The sequence below is a fragment of the Balaenoptera borealis genome (genome assembly GCF_965194805.1).
Source record: "Balaenoptera borealis genome assembly, chromosome: 7".
In the NCBI taxonomy this organism is placed as follows: Eukaryota; Metazoa; Chordata; class Mammalia; order Artiodactyla; family Balaenopteridae; genus Balaenoptera; species Balaenoptera borealis.
The window spans coordinates 24,780,043-24,803,276 of NC_138864.1; the positions used below are offsets into that span (position 1 = coordinate 24,780,043).

General features: G+C 34.5%; 1 protein-coding gene across 2 annotated transcripts in view; it reads left to right on the plus strand.

Moving 5' to 3' along the window:
* Positions 1–23,234, plus strand: part of RSBN1L (round spermatid basic protein 1 like) — a 65,408-nt gene that overhangs the window by 16,993 nt on the left and 25,181 nt on the right. For both annotated transcript variants that reach the window (XM_082399339.1, XM_082399340.1), the window contains exons 2-3: positions 13,960–14,076; positions 21,318–21,958. In XM_082399339.1, the coding sequence (XP_082255465.1) occupies positions 13,960–14,076; positions 21,318–21,958 (758 nt within the window). The remainder of the gene's footprint in view (positions 1–13,959; positions 14,077–21,317; positions 21,959–23,234) is intronic.

Sequence of the window (23,234 nt, forward strand, 5' to 3'; positions counted from 1 at the left end):
TCTAGAGGAGGAAGAGTCAGGTGTTTTGAATACCGTCTGCCTCATGCCTGTCAGATCTCAGCCATCCCTTAAATAGGAAGGAAAAGTTTTCTTCTTTCCTTCCAAGTTTCTGTAGCCTGTTTATACATTATTTCTTCCCCTATCATACAACTCTATTTACTGGGCAAGACTTGATGCAGAAGAGCCAGAAGTAGTGCTTATATATGTGCAGGTTATAAGTTATAAACTGTCTCTTATTTTTAAATATCAAAAAACATTCGTGGTAAATAATTCTCTTTATAGTTATTGGTTTTCTTTCCTAATGTGTGGTATAAGAGTTTTTAACTAGAAACAAGGGGACCTGATTAGGAGTTGTCCTGGTTCTGCCACTTAGTGTCTGTTCCTGGGAAAATCTTTTAAGTGCACTGAGACCCAACTTTTTCCTCTGTAAAATGAGGATAGTAGGTGAGATTTCTAAGTTGTTCCTATGAAGAAACAAATTCTGTGGAAACTTTTCTGACAGCTGCCCCACTCCAACACTATCTTATTCTTCTCTTGTTGTATCTCCATGATACCCTGCTTATTTCTGGAGTTTTATAAAATAATTTATGTACTTTCTTATATTATGTCATGATTTCTCTAATTTGTCCTGTACTTCTTTCTTATGTGGATTCAACAAGCATTTACTGCCTGCTGTACACTTGGCACTGTGGGGGGAATGCAAGGAGGAAAGCTATTTATATTTCTTTCTTTTTCTGAAAGGAGCATTTTTTAAATTAATTAATTTATGGCTGTGTTGGGTCTTCGTTGCTGCACGCGGTCTTTCTTTAGTTGCGTCGAGTGGGGGCTTCTCGTTGCGGTGGCTTCTCTTGTTGCGAGCACGGGCTCTAGGTGCGCTGGCTTCAGTAGTTGTGGCATGCAGGCTCAGTAGTTGTGGCTCACGGGCTTAGTTGCTCTGCGGCATGTGGGATCCTCCCAGACCAGGGCTCAAACCCGTGTCCCCTGCAATGGCAGGCAGACTCCCAACCACTGCGCCACCAGAGAAGCCCTATTTATATTTCTTGCTTTTAGAGTATTTATAATTTAATTGGAGAGATAATTAGCTGCAGTGTAAGCAAGGCTCTGTATTGTTGCTCATCTTGTTTCTTTTTTCTGCATATTGACCTTTTTTTTTGTTTTCTGTGACTGCTGACACTTTAGATGCTTATCACTAGCAATTTGTTTCTATTTACTTGAACCATTTTCTTCTTTTTCCCCTGGAAACTGCATTCATATTGAACATCATTTATATGCAAAACACTCTTCTAGGTTCTGTAGAAGATAACAAAGATGAGTAAGATATGATAACTACAAAAGAGTTTATAATCCAGTAGGGCAGATGGAGCAGCTACACAATCAGAATTCAAATCTTAAGAGAGAGAGGTAGTGATCATTTCTAGTTGTAGGGATCTAGGAGTGCTTAATGAAAGAAGCTGAATTTCACCTAGATCTTTCAGGATGTGTAGGATTTTGGTAGGCAGAGTTGGGATGAGCAAGACATTCCAGCTCAATGGTATTAGCAAAAGTACTGGAGTAAGACATTTGAATAATAATGGATCAAACATTCTGGAATTTTGTGTATGTATACATGTGGATGAGTAGTAGAAGAAATTATTAAAAGATAAGGTGAGTCTTGACTAAGATTCTTGAATGGCATACTATGGGAATTTTCTTTTTTTGGTGGGGTTTGTTTAAAGCAGAAGAGAGTGCCATGATAAACTATACTTTCAAGGAATATTTGGTCATTCTATGCTTAGTGGACTGGTGGGGAGGAGAGAAACTCTAGGTAGGAAGATCACTTTTTTTCAAAAGGTAATGAATCAGTGGTGGTGGTAGCTATGGAAAGCGAAAGGAAGATAGACATATTTTAATGGAAAAATAGACTGAACTGAGCAGGTGACTTAATGTTATGGGGAAATGGAAGAAGGAAGTATTATAAAGGTTTTTGAGAATTTTTTGAATTTGAATGTTAGGATGTTGTGCCATTAACATAAAGAGAATTAAAAGGAGAGCTTGAACCTTAGTTATATGATAAAGATGATGATTTTGGTGTTAAATATATCTTATGGAGATGAAGGTGTGGAACTGGGTAGAAGGGTTGGGTTGAGACATTAGTTTGGGGATTCATTTGCCTAAAGTTATAGTTTAAATCATAGGATTGCATTTTTAGAGGAAATAGAAAGAAGAGAGGAAGCATGCCTAGGATATACCCTAGGGGAATGTGCAGGTTTGGGATGATAAATTGTGAGTTATTGAGTAGTTACGCAGGACAGTGCAGTTTCACTGCTACTTAGGGAGAATTTTGAGTTGGAGGTCAGTAATGTCTGTTGCACTAAGGACTGAGGAAAAAGGGCTGAGAAAACATTGGATTTGGTGGTCTTGATTAGCTTTGTTGGGGAGTAGGTGTGATAAGTGTCTTCTACCCCCATCCACTGTATGTGCAGTCCTTTCTCTTTTTATTGTATCCTTCATCTTTTTCTTTCCTTTGATGTTCTTATTTTTGTAATTTACTTTCCCTTCTGCCTCCCCACTTAAATTCTGTATCATTTCTCTTATTCTCCTGCTTCCTGCTTGTTGTCAGATCTATTTCCAGCTGTACTTATTCCTGGGTGGGGAAGGATAACAGGGGAGGATATCAGTGTTGTTGCTCAGACCGATTAGTTTCATGGACTGCATTATTGCAGCGTGAATTATGGCACATATAACAAAGCAAGTAAAACTGTGATCACATGAAGCCTCTTTGAGGTTTGTGCTACATGAATGTATTGCAGCTGAAAGCTTTAGCATGAAATTCTACCAACATTTCTTAAGAACTGCCAGTGTGGATTTTTATGACACTTCTATTTTAAAAAAAAAAAAAATCTGGGGACTTCCATGGTGGTCCAGTGGCTAAGACTCTGTGCTCCCAACGCAGGGGGCCCGGGTTCAATCCCTGGTCAGGAACTAGATCCCTCATGCCACAACTAAGAGTTCACATGCAAGTAAAGATCCCGCATACCACAGCTGAAGATCCCACATGACACAAGGAAGATCCCGCACAAGGCAATGAAGAGCCTGTGTGCTGCAACTAAATACACGGCGCAGCCAAATAAATAAATAAATAAAAATAAATATTAAAAAAAACCTAATGAGCCTGTATGAATATCCTTCTTTATAACAAAATCTGTGGTTTAATGAGTCTTAATATTGTATGGGATTTCTATGTTTCTCTTAAAAACTATTAAATCTAACAAATGTATATATGTATACATATTCAGAATACATATATAATTGTGTTATATTTTCTTTTTTTATTTTGTTCTTCTCTTTTTTAATTATAACATAACCTTGAGATAATGTGTGTAAAGTGAGGCAGGAATGCATTTGAATAGTTGTAAATGAAGGGAGGACTTTGGAAGAAGTAAGATTATTTGTGTGTGTTTGTTAGTTTCTAGTATATTAATTCAGTGTTTTACTTTGAAGTGTTTTTTTCTCATCTCTTTCCTTCTAATATGGCTTAAGTGATTCTAATTCTTTCTTAAAAAAATATTTGTCTGAAAATAATTACCAATTCTTTCAGGGAGAAGATTTAGGCTAACAACTTATTTACACATGTAATACATAAATATGTATCCCTTTCTGTTGCAGAAATTTTAAATAATTTAGAAGTACATGAATTAAAAACCAAGAGCTCCCTTTGTTCCTTAGGTGTTTGTGTCTGTCCTTCCAGACCTTTTGCTATGCATTTACATATATACATGTTTACATGTATACACTCACAGAAAAGAATATTCAGTTTATTTTTTAAAACCTAAATATCCTATATGCATTTTTCTGTAACTTGTACTTTTTAACTTAACAGTGTGTCTTGGAGTTCTGTCCATTACGTAGTGTTAAATTTATATACACATGTACCAACCAGTATGTGTCTGTGTGTATGTTTTTCTTTTAATTAACTAAGTTTTGCCTTTATAAATTTATATAAAGTATAGATTTCAGTAAGCTTTTAATTTTAGAATAGTTTTAGATTTACAGAAAAGTTGGGAACTTTGTACAGAGTTCCTATATATACTATACTCACTTTCTCCTATTATTAAAAATCTTAAACTTGTATAGTACATTTGTCACACTTAATGAACCAGTATTGATATATTATCATTAACTAAAGTCCATCTTTTATTCACATTTCCTTAGTTTTTACCTAATTTCCCTTTTCCGTTCAAGGATCCTATTGAGGATACCACATTTTTAATTAATTAATTAATTAATTATTGCTCTGTAGAGATGATTTTTATTTTTTAATTTAATTTTTTCCAGTTACACATACACATGTATGTATTCTTTTTCAAATTCTTTTCCCATTTAGGTTATTACAGAGTACTGAGCAGAGTTCCCTGTGCTATACAGTAGGTCCTTGTTGGTTATTTATTTTAAAATAGCAGTGTGTACGTGTCAATGTCAAATTCCCAGTCTTTCCCCTTCCCCGACCCTCCCTCGCTGGTAACCATAAGTTCCTTCTCTAAGTCTATGAGTCTGTTTCTGTTTTGTAAATAAGTTCATTTGTATCATGTTTTTAGATTCCGCATATAAACAATGTCATATGATACTTGTCTTTCTCTGTCTGACTTACTTCACTTAGCATGATAATCTCCAGGTCCACCCATGTTGCTGCAAATGGCATTAATTCATTCTTTTTAATGGCTGAGTGATATTCCATAGTATATATGTACCACATCTTCTTTATCCATTCATCTATTGATGGACATTTAGGTTGCTTCCATGACTTGGCTATTGTAAACAGCGCTGCAGTGAACATTGGGGTGCATGAGGATACCACATTATATTTAGTCATCATGTCTGTTTAGGCTCTTCTTGGCTATGGTAGTTTCTTAGACTTTTCTTGCTTTAGATGACCTTGACAGTTTGAGGAACACTAGTCCGGTATTTTGTAAAATGTCCCTCAATTGGGATTTGTCTAATGTTTTTCTCATGATTAGACTGGGGTTATGGGTATTTGGGAGGAAGACCATTGCTTTGTAAATTTTAAAAATAAAATTTAATTTAAAAAATCAAATAATACTGAAAGGTTTATAGTGAAAAATGGCCGTAACACTCTCCATTCCTGTCTCCAGCCACCTGTCCAGCTGTAACTCTTTTTTTAAAAAAAATAAATTTATTTATTTATTTTTGGCTGCGTTGGGTCTTTGTTGCTGTGCGTGGGCTTTCTCTGGTTGCGGTGAGCGGTGGCTGCTCTTCGTTGCAGTGCGTGGGCTTCTCATTGTGGTGGCTTCTCTTGTTGCGGTGCATGGCCTCTAGGCTCACGGGCTTCAGTAGTTGTGGCACGTGGGCTCAGTAGTTGTGGCTTGCGGGCTCTAGAGCGCAGGCTCAGTAGTTGTGGCGCACAGGCTTAGTTGCTCCACGGCATGTGCGATCCTCCCGGACCAGGGCTCGAACCCGTGTCTCCGGCACTGGCAGGAGGATTCTTAACCAATGCACCACCAGGGAAGCCCTGTAACTCTTTTTAAAAAAATTTATTTTATTGAAGTATAGTTGATTTACAATGTTTTGTTAATTTCTGCTGTACAGCAAAGTGATTCAGGTATACATAAATATATATATACATATATTCTTTTTCATATTCTTTTCCATTATGGTTTATTACAGGATATTGAATATAGTTCCCTGTGCTATACAGTAGGACCTTGTTGTTTATCCATTCTATTTATGATAATTTGCATCTGCTAATCCAAACTCCCTGTCCATCTCTCCCTTGGCTGTAATTCTTAATTCTCATCTCCTTTTAATTCCAAATTTCTAAATAAAATGCTCATACTGCCTTTTATTTTTGAATCGATCAGTTTTAGACATATATTGCATTCTTGTTAAATAAGAATTTAGCACTTTTATAATTTAGCTTCTTTCCTATCTCTAATAATTTCATAAACCTTAGTTGAAGCAATTATCAGGGCTTATTGTGACTTTGCAAATACTGTTCAGTGCAGATCAGAGATCCTTTTCTCTATGGCTTTCTTGGTTTTCATGTAGCTAAAAATTGCCTCTCTTTTTCATTTACATATATACTTATTGCTTCATTTTCTGTCTTATTCTCTGTTGTGTGATAAGAGGTAATCTGGCAATTCCCCTTTATTCCTGGGGGGCCTTGTTTCTGCAGTTCTCCATTCCTGTGTTTCGACCTGAACTGTTACCCTTTAAGCCAGCTGCACAGCTTTCGTACTGATATTTTCTTGTGTTGCTCTCCTGTGCTCTGGGTCCCTTGTTTCCTGGGTCTCATGTCTTCTTCCTTCTTTGTTTACTCCTTTACTTAGCATGCCCTCATGTAACTTCCTCAGAAAGGATGCATGTGTGGTAAAAATTTTGAACTTTTGCTTGTCTGAAAATGTCTTCCATCATGCTTGATTGATAATTTGGCAGATTTTAGAATTCTAGGTTAAAAAATATTTTCATTACGAATTTTGAAGTTACTGCTGTATTACTTTCTAGCGTCTACTGTTGCATTGACGGAGTCCAGTTCCACACTGTTACCTGATCTTTTATATGTGATCTTTTTTTTTTTTCCCCCTTCTTCTGGAGGCTTTTAAGATCTTTTCTTTATCCCCAGTGTACTGAAATTTCATGAGGGTTTGCCTGGTGTGTTTGGGGCCAGAGGGGCTACAATGGTGAAGTCCATTCTTTGTACTCATCCCTTGAAGAATCTTCATTCTGGAGACTGATCTTTTATGGGAAATATTTATTTATTTATTTATATTTTTCTTCCTCATGCAATTGTTTTCTTTTTCTGAAATTTCAGTTAATTTGATATTAGATCTCCTGAATAGATCCTTTGTGTTGCCTTATTTTTTGCAATTTTTCACTTCTTTGTCTTGTTGCTCTGCTTTTTGGAAGATTATCTAAACTTTATCTCTTCCAACCTTTTAATTAAGCCTTTCAGTTTTGCTATTGTATTTTTAATTTTTAAAAGTTCTCGTTTTTTAAATTTCCTGATTCAATTTAGCTTGAGTATTTTAGGGAAGTACAATCAGCTTGTCTTTGCCTTGCCTAGGGTACCTGAGTCTTGAGACCTGTTCAGTTCCTCCAGAAAATGAAAGTTTCAGTGTTTGTCTTAAAGGGTGAGATTGAAATGATCACTTGAATGTTTGGGGTGAAGGTGGGAGAACTGGGAAGTCCAACTCTTTCTTATATAAACTTTTAAACAATTTCCCTTGTTTTAAGATCCCTGTATGTGTGTATGTGTGCGTGTATACATACATATACATATACAGATGTATACACATAAATGAGTGTATATGTGTTTATATATATACACGCAGTATACATATATATGTCAGACTTGGGATCCTTTTATAGATTTACATTTACATATATCAACTTGCAGTTTTCGTCTAACATATCATGAACATTTCCCCCATGATGTTAACTGTTATTTAAACATGATTTTTAATGGCTTCATAATTTTCCATTTCTGAATATAACCAATTTTATCTAACCGATCTCCATTATTAAACATTTGTTATACAGTTTTTCACTGTTAAAAATAATGTGCGATGAAGACCCTTGTATGTGTATTTTTGTGCAGGCTTGGTTTTCTTTTTATTAATATTAGTTGTGGAATTGTGGGATCAAAGGAATGATGACTTTTAATATTTTTCCAACATATTGTTAAATTGCTCTCCAGTAAAGACTATCAGCTTATGCTCATCACTGTGTAGAAGTGCCTATTTCGCTTCACCTTTGCCAAGCAGCACTGGTTACTGTTATTTTTAAGAAAAATGGTCTTTTTAAAAATTTTGTGTCCATATAAGATGATGGATATTCACTAAACTTACTGTGGTAATCAGTTCGTCATATATGTAAGTCAGATCATTATGCTGTATACACGTTAAACTTATTCAGTGCTGTTTGTCAGTGATATCTCAATAAAAATGGTCAATTTGATAGATGAAGAAATGATTTCATGTTATTTTAATTGAGCTTTTCTTCATGTTTGACATTAGCATTCTTTGAAATTTGCCTGTTTTATGTCCTTTGTATCTTTTCCTATTTACTATTTTTTATTTTCTTTTTAAAATTTTCTTTTTCTATTTTTAATTTTTCTTTTTTTTGGTGGTAAATTGTGAAAGTTCTTTATATAAAAAGAGCTCTGCATAAAAAAGAAATCAGCCCATTGTCTTTTGGGGAAAATTACTGTCTTTATTGAGACTTACCCAGAAAAATTTTGGATCCCTACTGTTGTTGGAGGAATAGCTTTATTAAATCTTAGAACTGTTTGTCAGAAATGACCAGGTCAGTTAGAAAAGGGATATACATTTGAAGAACTACTACTGAAAGGCTTTCAGGACTAAGAATTCCCTTCTTTGCCGTGGAAAAGAAGGAAGGATTAACAAAGATCAACCTAGAGCACCTTACCGGAGAGAAACTCATGATGTACTGTAGAAAATAACAGTAATTTCTTACTTTATTACAGGACTTGTTTTATGCATCAAACAAGCATTTATTGAGGGAGAGCCTTCTCTACCCTCAGGGAATGTACACTGGTGGGGTTAGGAATGATGCTAAGAAGAAAGATATGTTTGTAACTAACTAGAATACGGTGTGAGATAGAGAACCTGCTTGCTATATTATAGCACAATGGACCTGGTCTAGTTTCTTAGCACAGAACAAATGAGAATGAGCCTATCAGTGACTGCCAGAAGTTAGAGCTGTCACCTCTTTTACCTGGAGTGATGAGACAGCTGAGACAATAAAAATGAAATGATTCAGCTGCTATTTAGTTTTGAACAGTTAATTTTTTCTTCTGTTTTTGAGGTCAATATGAGTATGACAGTGAGAGTTAAATTTTTTGTCAAAATGAAAAGAGTAAATTATATTTCTTATATTTTTGAAAGCAGGGATGTATGTAGTACATTTTTTAAAGTAATTAGAACTGTTAAAAAATGGGTGGCAATCTCCTGTTACCTGGAAATCTGTGAATTAATTCTGAAGATTCCAGATGAACGGTTTGTTGATGTATTATTTGATCAGTCTCTTAAAAGTATTCACAAAGCTTTTTGTTTTGCTTTCTTACTGGAGCAGTTCATATAATACTTGTGTGTGTGTGTGTTTTCATCCCTACATTATTATAATGACATTAATACTTGTGGAGACAAGTGAATTTTATTATAATCAGATGAAAAAATTTATTTTGTTATTTAAGAACTGGTTTCCAAAGTGGTACTTATAATAAGAATCAACTGATACCTTGTCGATTTTAAGATTCTTTAGTGCAGTGCTCTTACTCATTTTTATCTCATACACGTATATGCTCAATAGAAATGTATTGGGTGAGTGAAATACATGTTACATTGATGCATATGTGACATACTGCTAAATCATAAGTTGACCATATGTTTGAAAATCCCATTTATATTTTGTTTGAAATTATTTTCATCAGCTTTCTTTTTTATATCTTAACTTCTACATATAAGGTATGTCTTTAGCCCATGTGTGTTTTTCCACATATATAATTTAAAGTATGTTGTGAGTTGATAATGACTTATTTATTTCTTCTCTTTCCCTCCATTCTTAGATTCCTTTTGCATCTTTAAATTCCAACCGTATCATGGGTCTCTTAGCATCTGTGTTCCGTCTGTCCCCTAGCCCCCTTTTTATTTTCAAATAAAAAGTGTCCTTATGTTAAATTGGACTTTTCAAAACAGATAATTTGTTGTTCTTACGGTAGAATAATTCTCACTTTTATTCTAAGAATTGTGATGGGAAGATGAGCTAGAAATTCTTTCCAAGCTTTAGATTAAATCATGAAGGATAAAACTGTACAAATTCATGGTCATGAAAAGAAGTAAAAACTAAGAATGACAGTTGTTAAAGAACAATGTATAACTGTAAACCTGATGCCAGGGAGTCTTTTCCTTGTGAAAAGACCTCGAAGTGGCTCTTATAAATATGAATGCATGACAGTGTGGTATAAAGTCTTTATTTAAAAAAAAAAGAGAAAGAAATGCTTTTCTACTATGTATATATAGACTGATTTGTTTTTGCTTCCTTTGCTTTGAAGGTTTTGGTTGTAGTATAGGGTAGGAGGTAAATGTAGTTTTGTCGTCAGTCACTCTTATAGTCTTGGCTATGCCATTGTTTTTGTTTCCATAGGTGTTTTTTGTATAATGACTTCACACCTTCAACTTATTTTTGCTTGAACTATTTAATACCATACTTGAAGGCATATTTCAAGACCCCTTTTCCTGTATTACAAAACTAATATGCTCCTATTGCAGAAACTTAGAAACTTTTTGCCACTTAAAAGTAATGGCTTACAAAAAGAAATGAAATTGAGTTATTTGTAGTGAGGTGGATGGACCTAGAGTCTGTCATACAGAGTGAAGTAAGTCAGAAAGAGAAAAACAAATACCGTATGCTAACACATATATATGGAATCTAAAAAAAAGAAGGTTCTGAAGAACCTAGAGGCAGGACAGGAGTAAAGACGCAGACATAGAGAATGGACTTGAGGACACGGTGAGGGGGAAGGATAAGCTGGGACGAAGTGCGAGAGTGGCGTTGATATATACACACTACCAAATGTAAAATAGATAGCTAGTGGGAAACAGCCTCATAGCACAGAGAGATCAGCTCTGTGCTTTGTGACCACCTAGAGGGGTGGGATAGGGAGGGTGGGAGGGAGACGCAAGAGGGAGGGTATATGGAGATATATGTATACGTATAGCTGATTCACTTTGTTATATAGCAGAAACTAACACACCATTGTAAAGCAATTATACTCCAATAAAGATGTTAAAAAAATAAAAGTAATGGCTTTTAATGATTTGCACTATTATCTTTCAGTCTGTTTTCTGAATGTGTATATTAATTATAAATCTTTAAAAATTGTGATGTGTAGAGGCAGGAGGTATATATGAGAAATCTCTGTTTTCTGTTTCATTTTCCTGGGAACCTAAAACTACTCTAAAAAATAAAGTCTTGACTGTCTATAAATAAGTATATTTATAAATAAAGTCTATAAAAATTGGGTCATATTATATTGTAGTTTTATTTCATGAGAAACTAGTTTAATTTTATTCTGAAAAAAATTTGTTTTATGACTATGGTAGGTTTATAGTGTATCATATTCTTTATATATGTCATTAAAATTCTATAGTTATTTTAATCTGTGGGGTTAAGAAGTCAGGATCGTGGTTACCCTTAGCAGTGCTGCATAATAAAGACTGGAAGGGGGGACCTGAGATGGGTTCCGGGTGCTGTTCATTTTTGTGAAAATTGAGCTGTATACTTACGTGCTTTTTTCTGTATGTATATTATACTTTAATAAACTTTTAAAAGTTTAATTATTGAAATAATACTTTTAGGTTAATAAGATTAATAGGGATAATTGGGAGAAGAAATGCGGAGACATTTCAGATGACTATTTTCTTCAGTTGTGATTGTAAATGATATGTAACTAGTTCACTTAAAAATGTGTAGTTACTTAGGCAATATTAACTTATATATGTCTGAGCTCCAGCTATTTTTACTGACATTTTATGGCTGGATGACAGCCTATGACATGTTTTCAAGGACTTTAAAAGACCAAAAAGTAAGAGTAGTGAGCTAATCTGAAGTGTGAGAACAGCTTAATCTATTCTAGAATTTTAGAATAAGTTGTATATGAACATATGAGGACTTTATCTAGCTTTTTCACCTCTGTATCCCTAACTTTTTCTTATACTCAGCAATGCGTATTTGTTAAGTCAGTGAATCCCTGTTTTGGTTTGCTCAGCCATCAACTGTCCTCTCATCTGCTTTGAGTATTATGACTTTAAAAAAAGCACTTTGTCAGTTTGATAGGTGAAAATATCTTATTTGAATTTGTGTTTTTTAAATTAATAAGTTTTAAAATGTTTATTAAATACATAGATTTAACTTTTTTGAGAATTATCTAGTTAAGTAGTTTGGAGAGTCGTTAAGTACGGTAGCCCCTAGACTCGTGGCTTTTTTATTTATTTATTTATTTATTTATTTATTTATTTATTTATTTATTTATTTATTTATTGGCTGCGTTGGGCCTTCGTTGCTGCACGCGGGTTTTCTCTAGTTGTAGCGAGCGGGGGCTACTCTTCGTTGCAGTGCGCGGGCTTCTCATTGCGGTGGCTTCTCTTGTTGCGGAGCATGGGCTCTGGGCGCGCGGGCTTCAGTAGTTGTGGCACGTGGGCTCAGTAGTTGTGGCTTGCCGGCTCTAGAGCGCAGGCTCAGTAGTTGTGGCGCACGGACTTAGTTGCTCCACAGCATGTGGGATCGACCCAGACCAGGGCTCGAACCCGTGTCTCCTGCATTGGCAGGCGGATTCTTAACCACTGCGCCACCAGGGAAGTCCTCATGTGGCCTTTGAACAGTTAAAGTTGAGCTACTTTGAATTGAGATGTGCCATAAGTGTAAAATATAGACTGGATTTTGAAATCTTATTATGAAAAAAAGAATGTAAAATATCTCAGTAATTTTTTAGTATTGGTTCCATGTTGAAATGACGTTTTAGATACATTGGCTAAATAAATTATTATTAAAATTAACTTCACTAGTTTTGTTTTGTTTCTGATGTGACTACCAGAAAATTTAAATTTACGTATGTGGTAACCATTATATTTCTGTTTGACAGAGCTGATCAAGACAGTAATCTAAACATGAGGTGACTAGGGCCTGAACTTAGGATAGTGTTTATAGAAAGAGAAGTAAGGAGGGATTTTAAGAAATTATGCAATTGGCATATATGTTATATAATCTCGGGTGTTACATTACAGGCTTTTTGCAGTTTTGTGTTTTTCCATCATAGCTTTGTAATCAGTAGTAAGCTTTTTGAAGACAAGGATTTCATCACTATTTTAAAATTCTCCTCTACATTTCGTCTTTTGCTGGGTGCATAGGAGCTTGATTGAACAACAGTAATTAAAAGGACATCGAATAATTTTATACACACAAAGTTTGAATTTTTAGAATGCAGGTTAATGATTCTTAGAGTTCCTATACCCTTTATTTTAATATCATAATATCACCAGTTAGCCATCTCAGTCATATCTTTTTTAAAAGGTGCAAGGATAAGGGAACTAACATCTAGTCTTATATATATACCAGGCTCTGGGTAGTCATTTTATATCTTTCTTCATTTAGTCCTTGTAGTTACCCATGAGAAAGATATCAATCATTATTTTACATATTAGGATATTGAGAATGAGTATTTTTTCCAGTGTTATGTTAACCAATCCAGATATGCCCAGCTTCAAAATTAGCCCGTTTTCCGCTGTAGTTTACTCTCTCGATTAAAGTTAGCCACTTATTTTAAGTGATTTGAAGTTAGTTTGATGTTGTGTTGGACATGAAGTATGTGAAGAATAATCTTTAGAATAAAATGTGTGATGATAGGGCTTCCCTGGTGACGCCGTGGTTGAGAATCTGCCTGGCAATGCGGGGGACATGGGTTCGAGCCCTGGTCTGGGAAGATCCCACATGCTGCGGAGCGACTAGGCCCGTGAGCCACAATTGCTGAGCCTGCGCGTCTGGAGCCTGTGCTCCGCAATAAGAGAGGCCACAATAGTGAGAGGCCCGTGCACCGCGATGAAGAGTGGCCCCCACTTGGCGCAACTAGAGAAAGCCCTCGCACAGAAACGAAGACCCAACACAGCCATAAATAAATAAATAAATAAAATTTAAAAAAAAGAGTACTACCTTTAATTTAAAAAAAAAATGTGTAGTGATAAATTTTGGTAGTTTATGATGTATTATGTATTCCAGTGTTCAGTATATGAAAGGAAATTTATAAATAACTAAAACCTTAGAGAAAGAAAAAAAGGCATGTTTGTTTTTCATTCTGATTTTCTTGTTGTGTTGTAATTCTAGAAATTTCACTGTAGTTCATGAAAAAAATAAAATTTTAAAATAGTTTTAAATGTTTATTTTGTCTTTTAGATAAAATCAAAGACAAAATTAAAGAAAGAGATAAAGAAAAGGAGAGAGAAAAAAAGAAGCATAAAATAATGAATGAGATCAAGAAAGAAAATGGAGAAGTAAAGATTTTGCTGAAAAGTAAGTTTATATTAAGTGATTTCAGTTGTACTGTGTTATATTGTTCAGTATGTATGTATTGGCTTAGTGATTAAAATAAGAAATGTTATTTGGTGCTGAATTTTGCTGGAAATAAACATTTGTGGTCAGACTATGAAAAGTAAATAGTGGGGTTTTCTAATTTGTGTAGTAATATGTCTTTAGTATATTTATTTAGTGAGTTATTAGAAAGTAGTAAAGGTAATTATTAGGTTCCTTAAATTATTTGAAAATAAGTTATCTAACTCTGTGTTTATATTACTAGTCTTTATCCATATTTAGATAATCTAAAATAAAAGGCTAAAGAAATTTTTAGCATGATAGGTATGGTGGAGGAAGTGATCTTACCAATATTTGATGATAATCACCATAGCATAGTCTAGGATTTAGAGGCAGCATTTTACTCTGAGCTAAATAAGAAGGTGTACTGTTTTACTGTATGTTTCTTGCATGCTTAAGAATATCCTCTTTTTGTTTCCTGTTTTTTCTCATTGCAACTATTTCTAGTTGTTGTTTATACATGGGGGTGGATGGTGAGGTAATAATATAAATCCTGTCAATAAATCTGAACTTTTCCAGAGAGAATTTGTGATAGAAGGATAGTTTTAAATTCACTCAGATAGCAAGGTAAGAAGAATCAGTGGCATTTGGTTGCTAGACAGCTAGCAAATTCAATTGCTGCCTCATCAAGTTAACAAGTTGTGGATCAGAACACGTTGACTTTGATTAATTTCATATTGAATTTATGTGTGGATAAGCCTTTCTATCTACATAAGGGAGAAAAGGCCATAGCACTATAGGTGCAATGAAATTACTGGTTAATTTATATTATTTAAGGTAAACAATATTAGATTCTATAATTTCATTTCATTCTGTGTCACGTTTCCAGATGTTCTTTGGTGGCACTTCGTCTAAGCTCTATTTTCTGCTTGTCAGAACTTTATTTTCTATAAAATTCTTTTGACCTTGAAGAAACATGTCAGAGCTTAAGTTGATGGCTACTTGGTGAATGCTCATGGTCCTTTTGTTCTATTTTTTTTGCCAGTGTGTTTTATCTGTGTTGTCTAAATAGATTGTAAGCCTTTGAGGCAGGAGTTGAATATAATCACACTAGTGCTCTACAGCAGCTAATGATTAACACTTGAAATGTTTTCTTATCTTTACCCTCTTGGTTTAGTCAAATAGTCATTTTTTATTGGTTTAGTCACATAGTCATTTTGTTATCCGTTTGTACAGTGATGTAAATTCCTGTCACTTGGTTGAATGTTAGATTCCTAACATACCATTAATGTGAAGTATGTGAACCTAGAAATTACATATGCGAGCAGAATTTTAAATAGCCTAAAAAGTGGAGATTTTCGAGTAATATACAGTGGTAACCTTGACTTTGAAGTAAATGAAAAATTTAAGAGGTATTTTGAACCGAGCTAAACTGAAACCTAGTGATGATAGAGGGGAAAAAAAAGAGATAGATTTGGAAATAAATTGGTGACCTCTGGGATGACCATAGCAAAATCTATTTACTGTAAAATGGAGGTAAATAATAATTTAATTACTGTCTTACAGGGTTGCAGAGATTAAATGAGGTAAAGTAAGGTGGAAGTGCCAAGTACAGTTGTCTAGCCCACAGATATTCAATAAGTAGCTATGAATGTTACTTATAAACACATATGAAAGATTAACTCTTGTGATTAAAAACAGTGACAGAACTATCTCCCCTCCTAGTAGGTAGTATATAGATAATTAAATGAATAAAAACATGATTAATTTGAGAAATTGTGCCTGTCCCATGGTAAGCACTGAGTAAGTGTTAGCTATTCTTATTACCCGGCAAAAACAATTTGTTCTGCTTGTGTGGCCGGCCATTTCCCAAGTGAGCCTTATGATCAGGGAAAGGCATCCTTTGTTATTGGTGTCCTGGAGCAACAAGAGAATCAGTTAGGTGGGGGCGGTAAGTATCCTATTATGTACTACTTTGTGTCCCTTTTCCTTTTATGGCTTTCAACTTTTATTCTCTCCTTAAAATTTTCTCCTTCTGATAATGCTAACATTGCAAGCTATGGCAGACGCAGGCATTGATTGATTGGTGATGACACTTGAATATCTGACAGTAGATGCTAACTCTTACTCCATGGGCCCTCCCTGGTGGCCCAGTGGTTAAGAGTCTGTGCCTCCATTGCAGGGGGCACGCTTTGATCCTAGTCCAGGAACTGAGATACCGCATGCTGCAGGGCATGGCCAAAAAAAACATTTTTTTTAAAAAGGGGGAAAAAAATAAAGTAACTAACTCTTACTCCACACCAGTCTTATTTCTTCCACATTTTCATTAAAAACTGTGTTATGACTAGAAATATATACATGATTATATACATGCCAGAAATGTTTTATTAATGCAGAAATCTTGTAAATGTTTTTCACTGATAAAATAGGAGTTTGCTTTATTAGAAACAGTTTAAAAGAACAAATAAATTTGAAACATAAGCTTATTTAGCTCATCCTTTTATATCTAATGTCTACCAACTACTTTTTCTGAGTACACTTATGTGTTTCAGCCATTTTATGTTGTTCATTGATAAGGTGTGAGAACATGGATGTTATGACTATAGTATTCTTGAGAGTAAATCTTATCATTATAGCATATCAGCAAAGCTTGCTGGCGAGCAGGTAGAAAGGGGATGAAAAGAAGCCGGTGTTCAAGGTTATTGGTAGTGTACTAAAGGTCACAGGTAGGTAATTCATGACAGGAGGAGCAAAGATGTTGCTGTGCCAAAAAAGGAAAGTCATTCCCCAAAGACCAAAGGTTGAAAATAGCTAAGCTAATTACTGCTTTGTTTCTGTGTATGATAATGGAATTCTATATATATATATAAAAATATATATATATATATATATATATATTACTTCCCATATTAGCTATGAAATCATAGCCAGTATTTCTGGGCAACCTTTATTTTTCCTTTATTAACACTAAAAATATACTAAGGTTAGGAGTGGAAATTAATTCCAGTGATTTTGTGATTTTTAAAGATTTTTAAAAAATAATTTGCCATTAACAACACATGCTGGTTTTTTTTTTATCTGTTTGTGTGTGTGGTTTTTTCTGTTTCTGTATGAGTGCCTCTTTCTTCTGACTGTGTGTGTGTCTCCATTTCTCTCTGTGTCAGATTCTCTCTTTGGCTATCTGTGCATGTGTGTGTCTACTTGGTGTGTGTGTGTATGTGTGTGTTTGAGGTCCACTGTGCATATGTCTGTGGATCTTTGGGGGGAGGGTCTCCCATCAACCTTATACTTTTATACTTTTTGAGGGTCCAAATTACTTAGCAGTTCTTTCCGTTATGGGTATTTACCAGGATCCTTTAAAAAAAACACTACAGTTCTGATTTATTGGGCTCCGTTTGAAGAATTATGAATTTAGAGTAAATATGTACTTTAAAGACCTTTTAGTATAAGAGAAAAACATTCAAAATGATCTTATCTCAAGTATTTAAAAATTTCCTACATATGTATCTGTTGCATTTCATGTATCATTCCAAGACATTAAATGAGTGAGAGATTGTATAAAACTTTAAAAAAATTACCTAGTAAAGGCTAGTGCCTTGATTTGATTTAAATGTAAAGAATGCATTTTACCTGTACCCATGGAGGGGGGAATCCCCAAGACTACCCCCAGGTTTGATGATTTGCTGGGAGGACTCACAAGACTCAGCATAAATTTGTACTCATGGCTATGATTTATTATAGTGGAGGATACAAAGTAAAATTAGTAATGAGAAAAGGCACATGTGGCGATTTCTGGAGGAAGCTAGGCACAAGCTTCCAAGAGTCCTCTCCTAGTGGAGTCACAAAGGATGCACTTAATTCTTCCAGCAGTGAATTGTGATAACATATGTGAAATGTTGTCTACCAGGGACGCTCATTAGAAACTCAATAGTCAGGGTTTCTACTGGGAGCTGGTCACATAGGCATGCCCTGTGTAGCATGTAGCAAAATTCCAGAAGGAAAACAGGTGTTCAACGTAAACCATATTGTTTGCACAAACAGTTTAGGTACAGTGAGCCACTCTTAATCAGGGAATGGTAGTAACCTTCCCAAAATACAAGTTCTCAGATGCCAGCCAAAGGCCACCCTTGCAAGCAGGCCTAAGGATAGCAGTCTCAGGTGTGTTATGTTTAACTCTTTTCTGCACACTGTGCTCACTTTAGTATTTAATTACAGAGTAGTTTGTCATGGAAGTTTAATTACTTGATGCTCAATATAACAGTCTCTTGACTAATTTCTTATTAGTTTGTATTTTTCAGTTTCTATTATACTACTACTGTTTTCATCCATCCTTGTGACTAAGAAATAGATAGACTGTTGTACCTATTTTATTTTAAAGTAACATGACTGGATATTTACTATTTTAACTTTAAAAAATGTGTTAGTTGTAAATATAATAGGATATTAAGCTTATATTTTCATTCAAATGAAATTCTGTTTATTTTGGCAAACGATTTAATTTGTACAATTTTACATGTATTTCCAGTTTAGTTATTAATTATATGTAAGCCCGTTAAACTTTTAAGTCCTGTTTTTTAATATACTACTGTCTTTTTTGCTTGACTCATTTGGATTTTACTTACATATATTGAATATAAACCTCTTTTATCTTTCATTTTGATTAACTCCCTGTTTTAACTTTTTATTATTAATTTTTCCTAAGATTTTAACCTGAATCTGATGTTTTGATAGTTTATACCTGGGTAGCAAGTATGAATTTGTTAATATATTTTAAAACTACTTACATGTAGACTCAAGAAAATTAACACTTTATTAAGTGTTGCATTTTATGACTTTGCAAACCTGCATAATCAATAATGTTGACAGATTTTTAGTTTTGCTTTTCATAATGATAGCAATTTGGTCTCCATTGCATACTTACGAATTTTTAGAAGAGGTAGTTTATTATTAACATTAAACTTTCCTTTTTCAAGAATTGCTGTGAACTGGAGAGAATTTTTATGGTTGTTGTTTCAGGGTTAGGATTTAGTGATAGTATTCATATGGTGAAGAACTGACTGAAAGGGAGACAAGGGAAAAAACCTATAAACTTCAGGTAGTCTGTTGGTGAGAGAAATCTTTGCATTCATGGAGTCATTAAATGTTCATCTGTAGCAATGTACTAGATGCCAGGAGGGATTTGATGATTGGTGAAGAAAAGTGTTTCACTCTGAATTCATCAAAGTTATTTGTTTCACTCGTACAGTATCCTGAAGGACATATGTTATACAGGCATCCTATGAATGAAAAAATAATAACTTTATATGACCATATCATATATATTCATAGATATAGAATATATAATAACATGAATTTAGAGTGAAGTGATTTCAGTTCCAACTACAAAGATGAGGGAAAACAAAATGAAGAAGATGATGTAAGAGTAGTCTTTAAAGGATGGGTAAGAAAGAGTTCAGTAGTAAGTACTAGGCAGGGCAAGGATATTTTAGGGAAAGGAAATACCTTTGCCAGTAGTAGAAAGATAAAGTAGGACTAGGTATGTTTCATAAGAAATTGTAAGTAGTGCAAATTGGACCAGAGCATGGCGTACTTGAGGGCATTGACTCTGGATTCCAGACTGAAGAGGTTGTATTTGAGAACCCTTGAAAGCAGTTGAGTCAAGGAATGAACATGATCAAAGCAATATATAAAACGTGTAGAATGATTAATATGGCTCCTGCATTAAGGATGAGAGATAGTCATGAGGCTTTTAGACCAAAAATTAAGGCAGTAGTATCATGGAAGTAAAAAATAATCAAGGATGAGTTGGGTAATTACATAAAACATTGGAGAGATCAGGAAGAGTGATTTGAGAGAATATCATTGGATTTGATATATGAACATTCTGGGAAAGTAAATTTGAGTTGGCTGGAAGCAGACCCAGAATTTAAGGGATAAGAATGGTCAGTTAATAAAGGGAAGGCATTGGGCATTGCAGTTTTTTATAAGAAGTTTGGTGGTCAAAAGAAGAGGATAGAGAACTTTAAGCAAGGGTTTTGGAGTTGGTGGGATGGACTTATTTTGGGGAAGTAGGCAGGACATCTCATTCACCAGAGGCAGAAAAGAATAATAGAGATATGTGAGGATGGAAAAATTAAGCTAAAGAAGCAGGTTGAGAAAACTTAATTCATGACAGGTTATCTATAAAAGTGAAATAACAGATGGAAACAGTGAATACCTTCTTTCCTCAACTGTTATCTTAATGGCTTTTTTCATATTATCTTAGGAAGCATAATATTTTCTTGTGAGGATGTTTACTGTTTTCTATTTTTCTTATTGTATAGAAATAAGTATACTGTGATAATGTTGTGTTTATATGTGTACGCTTAAATTCTATAGCTGTATAGCCTCTGTGGATTAATCTTTTATTCTTTGGATTTCTGAATTACTGAGCCTAGGGTCTACTTGCCTTTGGTTACAGAAACTTATTAATATATAAACTTACTATGACCCATGTCTTTTTCTTTCTTTCCTTCTTTCTTTTTTAAATTTCTCTCTTTACCAGTACATGGATATCATTTGTACTTAGGACATGATAAGTGATTCTAATTTTGTCATCTCTTATGGTACCTTGTTAGGTCTTCACTGGAAACTTTGTAGACTCTAGTAGATCTAACATAGCCCATTTTGGATGAAAGAGTACTTTACCAAGGAGGACATATGGTAAAAAGCTAAGGAATTGCTATGTTTGTTGCTGATACACTATGCAAGTATTTTTCTCCTTTTATGATTTGTAACTCTTGACACCTATATGCAATTTTTAAGAATTTAAAGTAAAAATGATATATATCGATGGGAAACATCTGCAGGGCATTGTTCATATTGACTTTTGTTCAACTTTCCATTTCTGACTTTCTATATTTAGAATTTGAAGATTATGCTTTCTAAAACATTCGTTTCGTTACTTCAGTAAATACTGATTGAGCATCTGCTACATGTCAGAATGGTACCATGCACTCTGGGCATAACTTTGTCTTAAGCCTTCCTCTGTGTGTGTGTGCCTGTGTGTGTGGAGAGAGAGGGAAAGAACCTGACTAAATTATGATTATCAATACTGTGTAAAACAAGTCCCAAATATAAACTTCATTCTGAGTGAATTTTGCTTATTTATTATAAAACAATTCCTAAAGCATGGTTTTTAAAGAAACTAAAATACAGAGTTTCAAAAAAATTTTTTCCAACAGGTGGGAAGGAGAAACCAAAAACAAGTGTAGAAGACTTACAAATTAAGAAGGCAAAGAAGAAGAAGAAAAAGAAACACAAAGAGAATGAAAAACGGAAGCGTCCAAAAATGTATAGCAAATCTATTCAAACCATCTGCTCAGGATTGCTGTCTGATGTTGAAGATCAAGAAGCCAAAGGCATCCTAAATGATAACATAAAGGATTACAGTGGAAAGAATTTGGATACCAAGAACTATGATTCCAAAATTCCAGAGAACAGTGAGTTTCCATTTGTGTCATTAAAGGAGCCACGGGTTCAGAACAACCTCAAAAGGTTGGACACTTTGGAGTTCAAACAGCTCATTCATATTGAGCACCAGCCTAATGGAGGTGCATCAGTTATCCACGCCTACAGCAATGAACTCTCCCACCTGTCTCCTGTGGAGATGGAGAGGTTTGCAGAAGAGTTTGTGGGTCTGGTGTTCAGTGAAAACGAGAACTCTGCAGCTTTCTATGTAATGGGTATTGTTCATGGGGCAGCTACTTATTTACCTGATTTTTTAGACTACTTTTCATTTAATTTTCCCAATTCACCAGTGAAAATGGAGATATTGGGAAAGAAGGATATAGAGACAACAACTATGTCCAATTTTCATGCTCAGGTAAGAGGTTTTTAGTTTTTTTATTTTAACTTTTAATTATATGTTTTAGGCAAGTTTCTGTTCTTTGTTCCTCATTTTGCTATAGGTTTGAAATAAAAAGATAAGAATATAATGAAACCTCTTGGGAATATTAAGAATAAATTACTTTCTTGATCTGAATGCTAGAGGTTAAATTTCAGCTTCTATTTATCTGTGTTTTTGTTTTTTTTTTTTAAAGAAAATCAGTGAAATAATTAAGATTCTGTTGTCTTTTTTACTGTGGATTTATTTTGGAAGTGAAATGAATTTCGCTATGTATTTTTCCAGTCCATACAACAGTTCTCTTACTTGAACATCATTTAAAATTGTCTTCTTGCTTTATGCAGTAATGCTTTAATGCTTAGCATTGGATTCATCATGTGGAAGGTGCTGAATAAATGTTGGCTGTTAAATATATTGTGATACAAAGGAGTCATCGGTTAAATATGTGATTACGTGAGAAAATGAGCAGACCAGTGCATATATTGAGCTACTTTCTATTTCCTGCCCTTCTCTGCGTTGTAGAATACGGATTATTTTAAAAGCAGAGGCAGAATCCAGTGCACTGGCTCTTGGAAGTGTATGTAGGCCCATCTAAGTCTGGTGCACTGTTACTCATTCTCAGATCAGAGACTGCTTAGGTCAAAGATCAGCCAATTTTCACATTTATTTGTGCTAAACTTCCGGTATTGTAAGTAATAATTGACATTCTAGTTTGGAAAGAGGAAAAAAATGAAGAAAGTTTCAAAGGGATCTTTTAGTGATCATCTATCCCGACCTTTCTGAACTTAAACAAACGTAGATAGGAGTAACTTAGGGTTTTAAGGTTGGCAGCAGTGCCAGGAATAGAACAAAATTTCCTTAAACTTCATCCAGGTCTCTTTTCCTTATTTTGAGTATATTTCTTTTTTTGATGTGTTCAAGTTATAGTCTCCACCTTAACTGATAGTCTGGACATGCAATAACATCCACTCATACCAACCCCCCCAACCCCACAGTATGTTTGGTGTATATTGTGTAATATACTGAAGTCTGGAAAATATGCTGGTATTTAAAATTTTAATGTGTGTGTATGGGGTACTTATTGCCTATGTAACATGTTTGAGAATTGGAATTTAAATATTTTTTAGAGCCGAAAGGGAGCTGTAGAGCATCTGTCACTAGCCCTGTCATTTTATAGAATTTCAGAATGGTTAGTAATTTGTCTGAGATTACACCTGTGTTCAGTGGTAGAACTAGACTGGCATCTAGTGATAGT